General features: G+C 40.7%; 1 protein-coding gene across 2 annotated transcripts in view; it reads left to right on the top strand.

Annotated features, from left to right (window-relative positions):
• LOC135462064 (long-chain-fatty-acid--CoA ligase 5-like) overlaps positions 1-13,309 on the top strand; it is a 39,040-nt gene extending 25,731 nt beyond the window's left edge. For both annotated transcript variants that reach the window (XM_064739415.1, XM_064739413.1), the window contains 5 exons: positions 1,204-1,257; positions 2,100-2,189; positions 11,203-11,304; positions 11,735-11,806; positions 12,397-13,309. In XM_064739415.1, the coding sequence (XP_064595485.1) occupies positions 1,204-1,257; positions 2,100-2,189; positions 11,203-11,304; positions 11,735-11,806; positions 12,397-12,537 (459 nt within the window). In that variant the 3' untranslated portion in view covers positions 12,538-13,309. The remainder of the gene's footprint in view (positions 1-1,203; positions 1,258-2,099; positions 2,190-11,202; positions 11,305-11,734; positions 11,807-12,396) is intronic.
• Positions 13,310-14,005: the final 696 nt, after the last annotated feature.

Here is a 14,005-nt window from a genome sequence, read left to right as displayed (position 1 = left end):
CCAGTATGGTAAATTACTGTATATCCGTGTGAATTATCCCGATCTTATGAATTACAGTAACCGTGAAGGATTCTGAGTGTATCATAGCAATGGATTTCAAGAGCTCCATACGAGCTTGAGAGTGTATTGTCGCGATAGAAGAGATCTAGTCCGACCTAATTTGCCATTGGGGGTGCAGCGGATAACAAAGTCCTAACCCCACATGCCGGTTTGTAAATTACTGTGGTGATTTTTGACTTAAGGGGTGTACTGTAACAAAGCATAGAATATCGCATTCTGATAAAAAAAGTAGGGACAGTGGCTTCAGGGATACTGTAACAAAACAAAAGCATACCACGTTCCGATGAATAAAGGAGTAGAGATAGTGGCTTCGGAGTATACTGTAACAAAAGCATAAGTATATCGTGTTCTGATAGAGAAATAGTGGGGATTGTCGCTTCAGAGTAGCCTAAACTGTAACAAGAGTAGTGGCTTCAGAGCATATTCCAACAAAAGCATAAGCATACCGCGTTCTGATAAATAAATAGTGGGGATAGTGGCTTCAGAATATACTGTAGCAAGTGTAGTGGCTTCAGATTATACCGTAACAATAGTAGTGGCTTCAGAATATACTGTAGCAATAATAGTGGCTTCATAGTATACTGTAAAATAGTAGTGATTTCAGAGTATACTGTAACAAAAGTAGTGGATTCAGAGTGTACTTTAACAACAAAAGTGGCTTCAGATTATACTGTAACAAGAGCATAACATATCGCGTTCTGATAGAGAAATAGTGGGGATAGTGGCTTCAGAATATACTGTAGCAAGTGTAGTGGCTTCAGATTATACCGTAACAATAGTAGTGGCTTCAGAATATACTGTAGCAATAATAGTGGCTTCATAGTATACTGTAAAATAGTAGTGATTTCAGAGTATACTGTAACAAAAGTAGTGGATTCAGAGTGTACTTTAACAACAAAAGCGGCTTCAGATTATACTGTAACAAGAGCATAACATATCGCGTTCTGATAGAGAAATAGTGGGGGTACTGGCTTCAGGGTATACTGTATCAATAGTAATGGCTTCAGGGTATACTGTAGCAATAATAGTGGCTTCAGAGTATGCTGTAACAAAAGTAGTGGCTTCAGAGTGTACTGTAGCAAAATTAGTGGCTCCAGAGTGTAATTTAACAAAAGTACTCTTCCACTTTTTTACATTTTTCAGAACGGTGCACTAAAAATCATCGACAGAAAAAAGCATATCATGAAATTATCACAGGTATAGTGTTCTGAATTTTCGTGATCTTGTGCAAGGTAAGATTAGCTTAGGTGGCTTTGTACACGGCAACATAGTCCCTCGGTGACCATAGTATTGCATTACGTAGTGTACCAGGAACATTATAATTATGTACTTTGTTGTTGTCTCTGTCGACTGTAGCCTTTTCTTTGTTTGTTTGGGATTTCACGTCAGTGTCAACATTATTTCGGTTATATCACGACGCTGTCCCTTTGTAGCAGACGAGAACTAATGCGGACATCTTTATAGTGCTGCCTCATGCCGAAGACACCAGACACGCCCTATCGGCGCTGTGAAACCGGACCAGTAGGCTACTCCGAATTGAATCCCGGACGGACGCTATGTCCACCCAATCTGATTATACTGACACCAGGCCGACCAGTTATTGGTCCATTCCTGTTAAAGCCTCAGGTATGGATTCCGGACTGACACGCTACCCACTACACCACCGTGGCTGCATGTGTGGTGATTTCCTCCAATTGTCATTTAAGGACACAGAACTGCTTTCTGTGAACACTAAGAGGTGATTGTATCTAGCTAATTCACTTCAGCCTGTGACCTGATTATCGCTCTGATTATCCCGTGCTCTGTGGGGTATCTCTGAACAAGGCACAGGACGCCTTACGGTAGACGTCGTTCCTGCTGCCCAACAGCTTTACCCTCTGTGATGGGAAAATCTTGTGACATTCAATACTGGCAATGATTTTTCTAGGCATTATGAATATTTTGTTTTTATGCATTAACCACCGACTATACTGCTAGGGCTGGAATGGCCCGCTGCTAATCGCTCATTGTTCGCTTGAATGTAGAATATCTATTTTCAGGGTGAGTACATCTCCCCCGAGCGAATTGAAAGCGTGTACACCAGATGTCCTTTCGTGGGGCAAATCTACGTCCACGGAAACAGTCTGAAGGTATTTATTATACACCGTTCTTAAACCGTAGCAAAGAGGATTTGGGATTTCATTAGGTAAAACAGATCAAGTCGAGATTCATTAGTTATGGGTACGTGGTCAGCGAGAGAAACACTGACAGATTTTGAGATATATTCCAGATGAAAGACAACCACTGCACTAGTCGATTACCGATTCTGTACTTGTATATCGGTATAGTCGTACAAGCTACCTTTATTACTTGGAATTTGGTGAGTACCAAGAACTGGGGACATTGAAGTCATAAAATAGAAGAAAGTAATGCGCTGTGTGTAATGTACACTGTAAAATTTTACCTTTACTGGCAATTTGCAACTGTAATCCCTTCCAAAATGATGAAGATTAACCGTTTCTACCTCGAACCGTTCCTTTTTTCAACTCCTCATACAGCTAATAAATCATAATGGCTTAACTCATTTCGTCAGCTGCAACCGTGTCAACATTCAGCTTGTGATTCCGCTGTGATTCATTATAACTTAACTCCAGTTAGGTGGTACTGCAACTCTGTCAACATTCAGCTTGTGATTCCGCTGTGAGTCATTAAGACTTAACTCCAGTTAGGTGGTACTGCAACTCAGTCAACATTCAGCTTGTGATTCCGCTGTGAGTCATTATGACTTAACTCCAGTTAAGTGGTACTGCAACTCTGTCAACATTCAGCTTGTGATTCCGCTGTAAATCATTATGACTTAACTCCAGTTAGGTGGTACTGCAACTCAGTCAACATTCAGCTTGTGATTCTGCTGTGAGTCATTATGACTTAACTCCAGTTAGGTGGTACTGCAACTCTGTCAACATTCAGCTTGTGATTCCGCTGTGAGTCATTATGACTTAACTCCAGTTAGGTGGTACTGCAACTCTGTCAACATTCAGCTTGTGATTCTGCTGTTAATGATTATGGCTTAACCCAACTTAGGTAGTATTGCAATTGTGTCAACATTCAGCTTGTGATTTTGCTGTGAATTATTATGGCTTAAATATACTCCAGTAGTATTGCTGCTGTGTCAACACGCAGCTTGTGATGCTGCTGTTAGTCATTATGGCTTAACCTCACTTCGACGGTACTGCAACTGTGTCAACATTCAGCTTGCGATTCTGCCGTGAATCATTATTGGTTAACCCCAGTTAGACAGTATTGCAACTCTATCAACATTCAGCTTACAATTCCGTTGTGAATCATTATGGCTTAACCTCTCTTGGGCGGTACTGCAATTGCGTGAACATTTAGCTTATGATTCCGCTGTTAGTCATTATGGTTTAACCCCACTTTAGAAGTATTGCTATCTGTGTATTCAGATTGTGATTCCGCTGTAAATCATTATAGTTTATCGTCGCTTCGGCGGTACTGCAACTGTGTCAACATTTATCTTACGATTCTGCTGTGAGTCATTATGGCTTAATCCCACTTAGGTAGTACTGCAACTGTGTCAGTTTATTTGTTTATTTATTTATTTGATTCGTGTTTTACGCCGTACTCAAGAATATTTCACTGGCGGCCAGCATTATGGTGGGAGAAAACCGGGCAGAGCCCGGGGAAACCCACAACCATCCGCAGGTTGCTGTCAGGCCTTCCCACCAACTGTGTGATTCCGATGTTAGTCAGCATGGCTTAACCTCACTTCAGAAGTATTGCCACTGTATCAACATTCAGCTTATAATTCTGCTGCAATTCATTATGGCTTAACCTCACATAGGCAGTACTGCAACTGTGTCAACATTCTGCTTGTGATTTCGCTGTGAATCATTCTGGCTTAATCACGCTTCGGCGGTACTGCAACTTTGTCAACATTCAGTTTGTGATTCTGTTGTGAATTATTATGGCTTAACCTCACTTCGGCGGCACTACATTCAGCTTGTGATTTCGCTGTAAGTCATTGTGGATTAACCTCACTTCAGAAGTATTGCAACTGTGTCAACATGCAGCTTGTGATTCTGGTGTGAATAATTATGGCTTAACCTCACTTAGTTAGTACTGCGACTGTGTCAACATTCAGCTTGCAATTCTGCTGTAAATCATTATGGCCTAACCTTACTTCGGCGGTACTACATTCATCTTGTGATTTCGCTGTAAGTCATTGTGGATTAACCCCACTTCAGAAGTACTGCAACTGTGTCAACATTCAGTTTGTGATTCTGTTGTGAATCATTTTGGCTCAACCTCACTTCGGCGTGCATGCACCTGTGTCCACATTCAACATTCATTTTGTGATTCTGTTGTGAATCATATGCAGAAATTACTTAAAAGTAATATCTTTAAAGCTCGATCCTTTTCATTTACCAAGCGGTATACTGATGATCTACTGGCGTTAAATAGTCCCCATATTGCTGAAGCGGTGAAGGAAATCTATCCGTCTTCATTGGATTTAAAGGAGACAACAGATAGCCCTGATGATACATCTTATTTGGATCTATATCTGTACAAAGACGGACAAGGTCTCCTTTCACGCTGCCTTTACGACAAAAGGGATAATTTCATTTTTGATATTGTAAATTATCCTTATTTAGACAGCAATATACCAAAGGGTCCTGCATATGGCGTATACATATCTCGCCTTGTAGTTAATTGTGATGACTTTAATCTGCGTCACAAGTTGCTAGTTCAAAAACTAGTTTGTCAAGGATACTCCATCAAACGCCTTCATTCTAAGTTTCTCAAATTTTACAATGAATATAACACTCTCGTTGGCAGGTATGGACAGAGCGTTCAGAATCTCTGGCTATCTGCATTGTGATCAACCACATAGACGGCGCTGTTATCCCTATGCACATATCTATCACGCATATGGTATTTAACAACATAGATGGCGCTGGTTGCCCAGTGTAACCGTCTATCTTGTATGTCATGTGTAACATCATAGATGGCGCCTCTTGTAGCATGAGATCTTTACATATTAACGGGAAAGACGTAATCGTCCGTTACTTTTGAATCATAATCTGATCGGTTATGGTGTGTAACGCTCGTCATTTTCAAACTGTATCTAATACCGCTTAACCTGGGGCTAGGGGCCGTAAAGGTAGCCATGCTAATTACATCAGCATGGTGCCTTTATGAACAGTTGCAATGAAAGCGCGACTGAGATACTTGTTTAGCTGTTATTTGACATGGAACTCATTCACGGACTACGAATTTGAACTTTGATATGGAATTCATGCCTGGAATATTCATTGTCTGCCCGGCATCATTGAAAACTGATGACCGCTTCTCTCTTGTGTGTTACCGGCTTTATTTCTTATTTGTATAATTTCAGGAATGTCGGACTTGACGCTTATATTTAACCTCACTTCGGCGGTATAGCAACTGTGTCCACATTCAGCTTGCGATTCTTTTGTGAATCATTATGGCTTAACCTAACTTCAGCGGCACTGCAACTGTGTCAACATTTAGCTTGCAATTCTGTTGTGAATCATTATGGCTTAGCCTTGCTTCGGCGGTACTGCAACTGTGTCAACATTTAGCTTGCAATTCTGTTGTGAATCATTATGGCTTAGCCTTGCTTCGGCGGTACTGCAACTGTGTCAACATTCAGCTTGCGAATCTGTTGTGAATCATTATGGCTTAACCCCACTTCAACAGTACTACAACTGTGTCAACATTTAGCTTATGATTTCGCTGTGAATCATTATGGCTTAATCCCCCTTCAGAAGTATTGCAACTGTGTCAACATTCAGTTTGTGATTCTGTTGTGAATCATAATGGCTTAACCTTGCTTTGGCGGTACTGCAATTGTGTCAACATTTAGCTTATGATTTCGCTGTGAATCATTATGGCTTAATCCCCCTTCAGAAGTATTGCAACTGTGTCAACATTCAGTTTGTGATTCTGTTGTGAATCATAATGGCTTAACCTTGCTTTGGCGGTACTGCAATTGTGTCAACATTTAGCTTGTGATTTCGCTGTGATTCATTATGGCTTAACCCCACTTCACAAGTATTGCAACTGTGTCGACATTCACCTTATGATTCTGCTGTGCATTTTTATGGCTTAAATATACGTAAGCAGTACAGCCACTGTGCTGGGACTCATTATGGCTTAACCCCATTTCTTAAGGCGGTAGATCCAGGCTCAATCTTGGGTCGGGTCACACCTTAAAAAATAAGAAGTTGTAACTTCGTCGCTTGGCATTCAGCATGAAAGGGATAATTCAACGACTGGTATCAGTATACTGGCTCGGGCGGGGCGCCTTACTTGCCTTCGGTATGTCATCTCAGTGAAGCAGCACTAGATAAAAGAGCCGTGGAAATCCCTCCTGCAACAAGAAGGCACATTGCATACATTCTAAAGACTCCTTCGTCGTCATACAACGTTAAGTACGACGTTAAACCCCAAATATTCACTCACTCATTCACTTCAGAAGTATTGCAATTGTGTCAACATTTAGCTTGTGATTCCGCTGTGATTCATTATGGCTTCACCTCACTTCAGAAGTACTGCAACTGTGTCTAGATTTAGTTTGTGATTCCGCTGTAGGTCACCATGGCTTAAATAGACTTCAGCAGTATTTCAGCTGTGTCAGCATTTAGCTTGTGATTCAGCTAGTTAATGGAACAATACTACTTTCTCATGACTTCCCGTTTAACATGTGGTAAAGATCGGAGAGCTAAGGCCTGATCTCAGTACAAGCATGACTCACTGTTTAGGCGGTGAGTTGTATGGCGTACTCTGATTTCGAATATACTGACTTTCTCTCCGGCCATACTTGGGAAAGTCTGCTAGCAACATGCGGATGATTGTGGATTTTCCCCAGGCTTTACCCATTTCCTTCCACCATATTGTTGGTAGAATTATTTTGAAATTTGTGACCAAAGCTCAGACGACATGTACATATGTGTATCACATATGTCAAAGTTCTACATGGATGTTTAATAAAATCTGCTTTTTACGGGAGAAAAACTACATCACATATATACCGGTTTCGCCAGATGTTCCACATGCGGGAAAAGAAAGTCTGAGATACTTACATAAAAACATAAAAACTGGCTTGAACCGTAATCGATGTGGTTTCTTTACGCTTGTAACTTACTAGAGAATATGTACCTTGGTGCATTTATGTCGATTCCAACTGGTACAGGACATACACTCCTAGCTTTCGTCTATTTATATATAATGTATAAATTAAATTTAAGGTGTCTTTTTACTGATTCTATTATTTGCATTGCTGGAAGGAAAAAGTTAAGTCTATTTTTTTTGGCTGCGTAATTTTGGACGCGTATTGCTCAAAGCCATACACTATTACATCAAACCCCACAACGTCTGTGAAATTAACTACATGGTCTTTTGGCGTCGGGACTTTCACCTATTTCCATATGAAATCTAAGAAGCTAATTTAAAATTGAAAATGAACGTCCGTGTACAGCAATGTTGTTTTAATCTTAATAATGAAATCAAACAAATATTTGGCCTCGCGGCGTCAGAAAAACAAAATGCCAATTTTATTGTCTGTTTTTTTTTTCTCAGGCCCTTAGTTTTCTTGCGAAAATAGGACTGCGTTGCTCACATATTATGTGGCGTAGATGACACAGTTTGTATGTATGAAATATGTTTTTAGTGTTTTCTTTATATTCCGACCATTTTCAACCCGCAGACGCATATGAAATGAACAGTAACGTCACTTGGGATTTTAAAGGTGAAGAAAACATAAAAATGACATAAAGTGCGGATAAAAGAGTGCGAAAAGTTATTCCAAAGTGTGGTCTTCAGTAAGGAGAATAAAACACTTTGAAAATAATTTTTGTATGGTGGGTATTTCGGACCACCTATTGGTATTCATAGTCTTTGTTTAATAATGTCATAAATGAGGATGTAACACAGGTTTAATAAATATTTTTACTATACTTATCTATACTTTTATTTATTTATTTCATTGGTGTTTTACGCCTTACTCAAGAATATTTCACTTATACGACGGCGGCCAGCATTATGGTTGGTTGAAACCAGGCAGAGCCCGGGGGAAACCCACGACCATCCGCAGGTTGCTGGCAGACCTTCCCACGTACGGTTTATACTTTTAACATGTTCATAAATAGTATCATAAATTAGGTTAAATGCATGTGTTTCGATATGAACAAATTTAGAACATTATTATGCAACAACGATAAATACCAAAATTTGTACCCAAATACCCACCATACAAAAGTATTTTCAAATACCGTTTTCTCTTGAAAATAAAATCCCAAAAAATATTAAAGATATTTGCAAATAAGTTTTGACGCTCTCTCATCTGATTTTGGCATCATTTTGATGTTTTCTTCTACTTTAAAGCAAGACTGAACAACACCGAGTGATATGTTGATGGTGGAGTCTTTCGTCGCTAGAGCGCCGTGACCATTTGTTAGTGAATCTGAGATGGATAACATAAGAAATTGAACAGTCTTACTGGTGACAATACACTGACTCCAAACAATTACAAATATCGACCTGAATTCAGTATGATGTCTTATGATTACCTTCCCACTATATCTGAGAAACACATGTAAACAGATGTAAAGCAAGATGGCGTTATAGTCAGCAATATTATGGAAAATGTACAGGCTGATAACCGTCTTGAGTATTGATCGTATGGCAGTGGTATTTTGACAATTATTCATAGCCTTCGGCTAATGGTGTCGCGTGGTCTTTATGAACTGCCGCCTGGTGATCAACTGCAGCATTGCGTCGACAGTGGTATCAGTTTTAATACCTCATTAGGTGTAAGGATTCTCTTTACTTTCTGAGACCCACTCCATCTGTAAATAAAAAATGATTTCAATCGTATTACGGCGGAAAACAGGGACGAATCACAAATAACCATATATACCTGGTTGACACGATGCTCAGCTATCTGAGTGAGTGGGCAAGTGCTTGGGGTTTAACGTCGTATTTAACAATATTTGAGTCATATGACCACGGAGGAGTCTAGAGTCTAATGTGCCTCCTTGTTGCAGGACGGATTCCCACCGCTCTTTTTAGCTAGTGCTGCTTCACTAAGACGACATACCGAAGGCAAGTAAGGCGCCTCACCCGAGCCATTATACGAATACGGGTCAACCAGTGATCCCGGATATACCGCCCCCGAAGCGGACGCTCTACCAACTGTGCTATCGGGGCCGGTCTCAACAATCTGAACTTGCACCACAATTCTCTGTGAACCAATATCGATACAACAATTATCAACGTCAAAAAACAGCACGTTTTGAAGGTTAACCTAAACTCAACCTACTCTGACTAATATAGCCAATACATGTCTAAATACCGAGGTCTAGCTTCCCGCTCACCCGAAGAGCAAGTTTTATATGGTGGATTAACATGATGGACTCCGTCACCTGCTGCAGAAGTTCAGTGAGACCAGTGGTTACCCAAGTCTGAAATACTATAACTAAAACTCTGATACACCATCTCGTTAGCGTGTCATTTTCCGAATGGTCAAACTAAAATAAACAGTAGAAGAATAACAACAACGTGCAGATGCTCCTGCCACCATAATGCTCGTCGCCAATGTACTCATATAGGCGTAATGTTCGTGAGTATGGCGTAAAGCACCAATCAAATGAATGGAAAAATAAATAAATAAATAAACAACATTAAAATTAAAACGAACTATCAAATTTGCTACCTAAAAAGGTTCACATGGTTGCCACCTGTATTAACCGACGGTTCGCCAGTAACTAGATGAAGGCCACATGGCTTCAGCACCCAGCGATAACAGCACAACCATAAAGCATCGTCTGCCGACCCCAATGGTCATGTAAGAAGGCATTCATTGGAGATGTAGACCATTGAATGTTAACCTCGTTCATGAGCGGTCCAAAATCTGAACACGAAGTAACAAAACCTGGGATAACATCGGATGTGAAACAATTTTCTGATAATTCATTGCTATTATCGCTGTACCTAGGTACCTAGATTTTGCAGTTGCCATTGACATGTCTCGTTGACCCTTTACACTGAATGCATGAATTTCCCCATTAAAGAGAACTGAAACACAACCCCGTTTCATAAAGCATGTGTGCATGCAGAGTGTCCAGCTACATTCATTATGAATCCAGTGTCCAATAAACTTTTATGACAGTTGTACTGAGACACAGTTTTCTTGATAGGGCGGGATTCACGTGGTGTACACTCCTCTAATGTCGCTTCAGGCATTCGAAGGCAGAGTAATGTCGTAATTGCAACATTATGGAAGAGCTCGATTGTACAATCCATCTCATGTTACATAATCATGATATTGCGACACGATAGGAGAGCTAATAACATGTTCTCTCTGCTGCTGTAATCTGAATAAATAATCAACATATATTTACTGTTACTGCCTGTTTTCGGAAACCCCATTTCATGTCTGGAACGGATGTCAGTTCTGGTCTTCATGCTGCCTACTCCATTTACTGGAAGGCACGTTTATTTTAGCAAAGACGGTCAAAGGACACGTGGTAACACTATCGTGGTACAGCAAGGCAATGACCATGAGCTTAGAATTGATGAAAACATATTATACTCGGTCTCTAAATAAGCTCTCAATAACAAGATTTCATGACATATTATGACATCCTTGTGTATATATGACTCTGGTAACAGCAGCCCTCCCCTTTGATGTCGCAATCGCAAACTGTGCCCGAAATGTCGCAATTGCATTAGCAGAGCCCACGGACTATATTGCGTTAGCTGTGTTTTCGTCGATGATATTCCAATACATCATGTACCATTGCACTGCACAGTCCTTAACATCAATAGGTCACATAGCCCTCATGGATCACAGCTTGATGTACAGTTCCTATAATGTGCACAGCGTTCATGCATTACTCTATCAGACAGCCCTCGTCAATTAATGCATCAAACTTCTAGTTCATGTCTAATGTACACATCTTTATACAAATGTAGTTTGCTGGTTTATAATCTTGTGATTTTGAGTAAGAAGACAATGTTTGTAAAACAGCAATATCGAAGACATTTCTTCTTCAATGAATAAAGTGAGATTTGTTGAAGGAGTCATCATGTTAAACTCTGCCGTTGTTTGTTGTCCAGGCGTATCCAGTGGCTATCGTCGTGCCTGATCCGGAGGAGATCGGAAGCTGGGCCGAACGGCAAGCGATAGAGGCAAGCCTGGAAGACCTCTGCTTGAAAAAGGTAGGCTTACGGCATCAGTAGGTTGTGAGTTTATTCCCGGGGCTTGGACGGTATACCTCATGCCACCCTCTGGCTACTGCACGGTTAAATTAACAAGGTTTGGAAATGACCTGTTGTCCCTGTTTCCAACTCATGACTTGTATATCATGGCCACGAAAGCGTCTAATCTGCAGGAACTGATAACTTAAGCGTTAACTGGAAAAATTTGACTTTTAGCGACATGTAATATGAGCTGGATTGTAATTTAGTATGATGGAAGTTCAAATCCTAATCACATAGAAGACAACCTGACATGATATCAGACCTGCTAATCTTCAACATTGCTCAGAGGATAACTATGTTTCACATATATAGCTATGTATCAGGAACTCTCAGGTTGTCTGGGCAGGAAAGTGTCTCTTATCACTATAATTGGTTTAACGTTTCCCAGGTTGTAAAGGAGACGATCCTATCAGATATGCTGTCACAAGGATGCTCTGGTGGCCTTCTGTCGTATGAACAGGTACTGTTTTTCATCACCATCTCCAATCTTCATTACAATAAGTTACACATTAACCACGTGTGTATTTTGTTACCACGATTGCCTTTATCACAGAGACATTGATAACCCCCTTCACAGCATTAGTACTCAATCATATTGATAAAACGTTTGCCAATTAAACTGTAGTACACATGTCGATGTAATCAGACCAGACACACATGTAAACTTAAAACAACAGTTGTCTAAACAAGTACCAGGCCAAATCCGTGCACTTGTGGGTAATCAGTGAATTTTGATATGGTGTCCTGTTTAATTTGTGAGCCAAAAGTTGGAGGCCTGATAAATCGGAACAGATATGTAAGTACTGATTGGAAGCCAGAAGCAAGATTCCATTATCATGTTTCCACCGCTCACTGTCGTCTTTGCCATTAGCTACTGCTACAGATTCGGATTTGATAGCCCGTCTGTCGATTTGCTTTAAAGTCTTCAGTGGGTACTGTAACCTCTTGGTCACGTACTTACGATACTTAACACTCGAGTGATTTTAATTATTTATTTTCATGTCTGTTGATCTTGCAGAAACTCGGTAAACCTTCTTGTAATTTTATCAGGTTCGCAACATCTACTTGGAGCCCAGAGCCTTTAGTGTGGAGAACGGGCTTTTGACCCCGACGTTCAAGAACAAACGACCTCTTTTGGCCAAAAGCTATGCCGAGAAGCTGCGGGAACTGTACGACGAAGCAGAAGCCTAACAAATCCCCCCCAGACATTTACAGAGATTCTAATAAACTGACAATAAATAAGACGGCAGCGGCTGAGAAAATGACATGGAAACACAAAGCCAAGCTTCATCTGTACGTAAGGAGGTACAGCAGAACAGAAGCCGAAGACCACAGCACTGTATGCGGAGAGCTGAACTTGGTAGCGGAAGACAAAAACTTCGATCCTGTCTGTTGAGGGCGGCACGCGAAGCAAAATCTTAGGACCACATGACTATCTGTGGAGAGTATTAGCAGAAACCAGAGACCACTTGACTGTCTGCGGAGAGCGGTGGTGGCATGGAAAGCAGAAACCAGAGACCACTTGAATCTCCCCGGAGAGCGGTGGTGGCATGGAAAGCAGAAACCAGAGACCACTTGACTCTCTGTGGAGAGCGAAAACCAAAGTCAGCGGTTTACATGAAAGACGTTATGGAAAGGTTGTCATTCAGCTTGTTTTAATGATCATGAGACATTCCTGTTACAGTTTTATTACTATTACCTAGTTGAGGATACCACCGATGTAAAATGTTCTGTCATTCTCTTTTCGAGAAAACAATGACTTATGTTTAAAAAATGAATAATAAAAGGACTATTAAGTTCTGAAACAGTTCAATTACATGTTTTACTGAATTACCTGGAGATGAAAGAAGTACCCATCTTTATATCAGCGTTGACGGAAGAAAAAACAACCTTCACGCCACAGATTTCTAACTTAATCTTTATCTGTGTCATCGGAATTACCATGTGCCATCTGTCCTGTTGTGTCAATGTGCGCTACATTATGCCATCACCTCTTTGGCTGATCAGCTCTCCGGAGATACCGTAACCCATCAGCTCTCTGCTTTTTAGCATTAGCGTGTGCCATGTGCCTGTTGAAGTGTTATCAGAGGTGTGACATTACAGTATGCCTAATTCCGTAACGTGCACATTTGGCATTATCGTATGCCATCTGTCCCTTGACAATAGCATGTGCCCTGTGTTATTTGGCATTAGCGTGTGACCTCTTCCCTTTGGCATTAGCGTGTGCCACTGATCTGGCCTTTAGCACTATGGCGTGTCATTAGACTATGGCGTTTAACATTGTTTAACTCCATATTATTAACGTGCACCATTGTGCACCATATGTCCTTTGACATTGGCCTCGGTCCTTTACATTGTCGTGTGCCCTGTACCCTGTGCCCTTTTTTATTAACGTGTGCCCTGTGCCCTTTGGCATTTTCATGTGCCCTCTGCCCTTTGGCTTTACCGTGTGTCCCGTGAAGCCCCGTATATTCTTACCAGAACATTGTACTGGTTTTCACCAAATTATTACTACGTGGTAATTATTTTCAACATGCTGTTCGTTTATTAACTTTTTTCTTGCCAAGGCCGCATCATTGCTTATGGTTTATAAGAAGGATGGATCTACATATGCATGTATATAAAAGTTAAAAAGCTTTGATATCGACTTAAAGCAGTC

This window comes from Liolophura sinensis, chromosome 1 (assembly GCF_032854445.1).
Source record: "Liolophura sinensis isolate JHLJ2023 chromosome 1, CUHK_Ljap_v2, whole genome shotgun sequence".
Taxonomy (NCBI): domain Eukaryota; kingdom Metazoa; phylum Mollusca; class Polyplacophora; order Chitonida; family Chitonidae; genus Liolophura; species Liolophura sinensis.
Note: the sequence above shows the minus strand (reverse complement) of the source record. Positions and strands in the feature narration are given on the sequence as shown.